Genomic DNA, 2,176 nt, shown 5'->3' with positions numbered 1-2,176 from the left:
TAGTCGTCGCGTGTCTCTAGTCGTCGCGTGTCTCTCTGTAGTCGTCGTGTGTCAGTGGACTCGTTCAGTAATCAATCCGTGGCCTCAGCTGGACTTTGTGTTGATTATCTGATGTTCTATAATAACACTTTTGTTATGAAACACGATGTTGCAGTGAAATCTTAAAACTTCATCTGTTGAAAGAACCACAGAAATAATGTGAAAACATTTTAACAGCAGATATTTTTATTCCTCAGAAGACTGGAACAAATGTCTCCTTTGGCTCCTTTGGTCATTAAATACATTTTTATTGTTATGTTATGAGACAGCAACAAATGGAATATTGTCTTTGTGACGCTGCTGCTTCAGACATCAGATACAGACTCTTCCTCCTTCAGTCTGAGCTGATGAAGAAGATCAGCCGAGGAAGGTGGAGATGAAGACGCTGGTGTCCAGGTTGAGGGTGGCGTGCCACCAGCGGTCGGGGAAATACAGAACCTGATGGAGAAAAAGGGTTTTTATCATTTAGTCTTCATTATGTTACGAGAGTCAAATCACTGCTGCGAGCTGAGAAACGGATTTAAAAGTGTTCACAAGTCATTGTTTGAAAGTTCTGATTCACTATTATTATTATTACTGAACACCATCAAGATCAAATATTGTCCATGACCCAGGTCCTCTGATTGAAACAGACATTTCGGTTTTGAAGAGGAACATTCTTCATAATAATAATAATAATAATAATAATAATAATAATAATAATAATAATAAACCAGCAGCACCTGTTTAAAGGTGTTAGGTGATGTTTACCTCTCCAGGTGAGATGGTGCACTCCAGCGGAGCTTCTTCCTCCGGCAGGTGTGGGTAGGTCTCCGTCACCCAGGACAGGGTGGTGCGGTTCGGGTGAAAGTGCGGCTCCTTGTCCGGCGGGTAGAGGAACCACCGCTGAGAGAGAAGAGTCCTTCACTGAAACCGAGACGTTGGTCTAAAGGGAACTAAAGAAAGGTGTTTGTGTCCTCACCTTTCTGCCGTAGATGACCTCAGAGAAACCAGGACCGTGCCAGTGGAAGGGGACTCCTGATCCAGGACCTGGAGCCCAAACACAGACCTGAAGCCTACGTCTTTAGATGTGATGCATTCGAGTCACAGAAAACTAAACAGTCACTGAATTAAAATTGTTTAAAGAACCTTTTCATTCCAAAAATCCAACAAGAAGAGTTTGTTTACAAAGAACAATAATTCTAAGTGTTTTACATCAAATTACGAAAGAAATCAAACAGAAAAATAATTAAGAAAAACAGCAGAAATAAATGTCGATTTAAAACCGAAGAAAATGCTCCGATTTTAAAGGAAAAAACTGTCATGAAATGATTATATATTAATATTATTTTTGTTAAATCTCTAAACCAGCATCAGTCCTCTTAACCACCAAATATTCAATCTTTTTCAGAAATGTAACCCTTTAAATATCAGTTTAATTACATAATGCCGCTGTTGTGTAAAAGTATTTATTTTCTGTAAACTAAATGCTGAGAACAGGCTGGTATCAATAATCAATAATCAGCGACAATAATGATTTTTATTCACGTTTATTTTTGTGCAGGAAACATGTTTAGGATCAAAACTACAGAAAATGTCGGAGGTTAAACTCTGAGGACGGACCTGCGATGCCGAAGCTGAGCGCTGCGCTGGTGTGAGGCAGGACGTACGGAGGAGACTCGTACTGGTCCAGCAGACGCTGCCACTCCGTCACATTGTTGTCTCCGAAGAAATACAGAGTTTCTGAGGAGACGAAACACAACCAGCAGAGAATCACGCGTGTGTGTGTGTGTGTGTGTGGAGCTCCATTAAAACATCTGTTGTTTCTTCATCATCATCACACTGTAGTTTATTCTGACTCAGTCACACATATAAATACTCTCTAGAGCAGCAAACCTGGATTCATCCGCCGCTGAAAATAGTCCCAAAACAAATGCTCTATTTCCTCCTTAAACATATATATATAAATATATGTATAAAACTTCATCATGTTTAACAAAGATAACGTGTGTAAAAGACTGTTAGTTCATTTTTTGGTTTTTCTCACCAAAAAATGAGAGAAAACGTGTTTTGTTTTATTGTGAAGCTCTTTGAGGCCAATTTGTGATTTTAGTAACAATTTTCAAATATATATATATATATATATATATATATATAT

At 38.6% G+C, this 2,176-nt stretch overlaps 1 protein-coding gene across 1 annotated transcript; it reads right to left on the bottom strand.

The window, feature by feature from the left end:
- Positions 1–207: 207 nt before the first annotated feature.
- Positions 208–1,843, bottom strand: jmjd8 (jumonji domain containing 8; the record flags this gene model as incomplete). The annotated part of the gene is made up of 4 exons (XM_031842447.1): positions 208–477; positions 790–924; positions 1,001–1,068; positions 1,642–1,843. Coding segments are annotated over 4 exons (486 nt in total), but the record flags the coding sequence as incomplete, so codon positions are not given.
- Between the last annotated feature and the right edge of the window lie 333 nt (positions 1,844–2,176).

The sequence above is a fragment of the Anarrhichthys ocellatus genome, unplaced genomic scaffold (assembly GCF_004355925.1).
Source record: "Anarrhichthys ocellatus isolate YVR2014 unplaced genomic scaffold, GSC_Weel_1.0 scaffold7594, whole genome shotgun sequence".
Classification (NCBI taxonomy): Eukaryota; Metazoa; Chordata; class Actinopteri; order Perciformes; family Anarhichadidae; genus Anarrhichthys; species Anarrhichthys ocellatus.
This window is presented reverse-complemented; position numbering and strand designations above follow the sequence as displayed.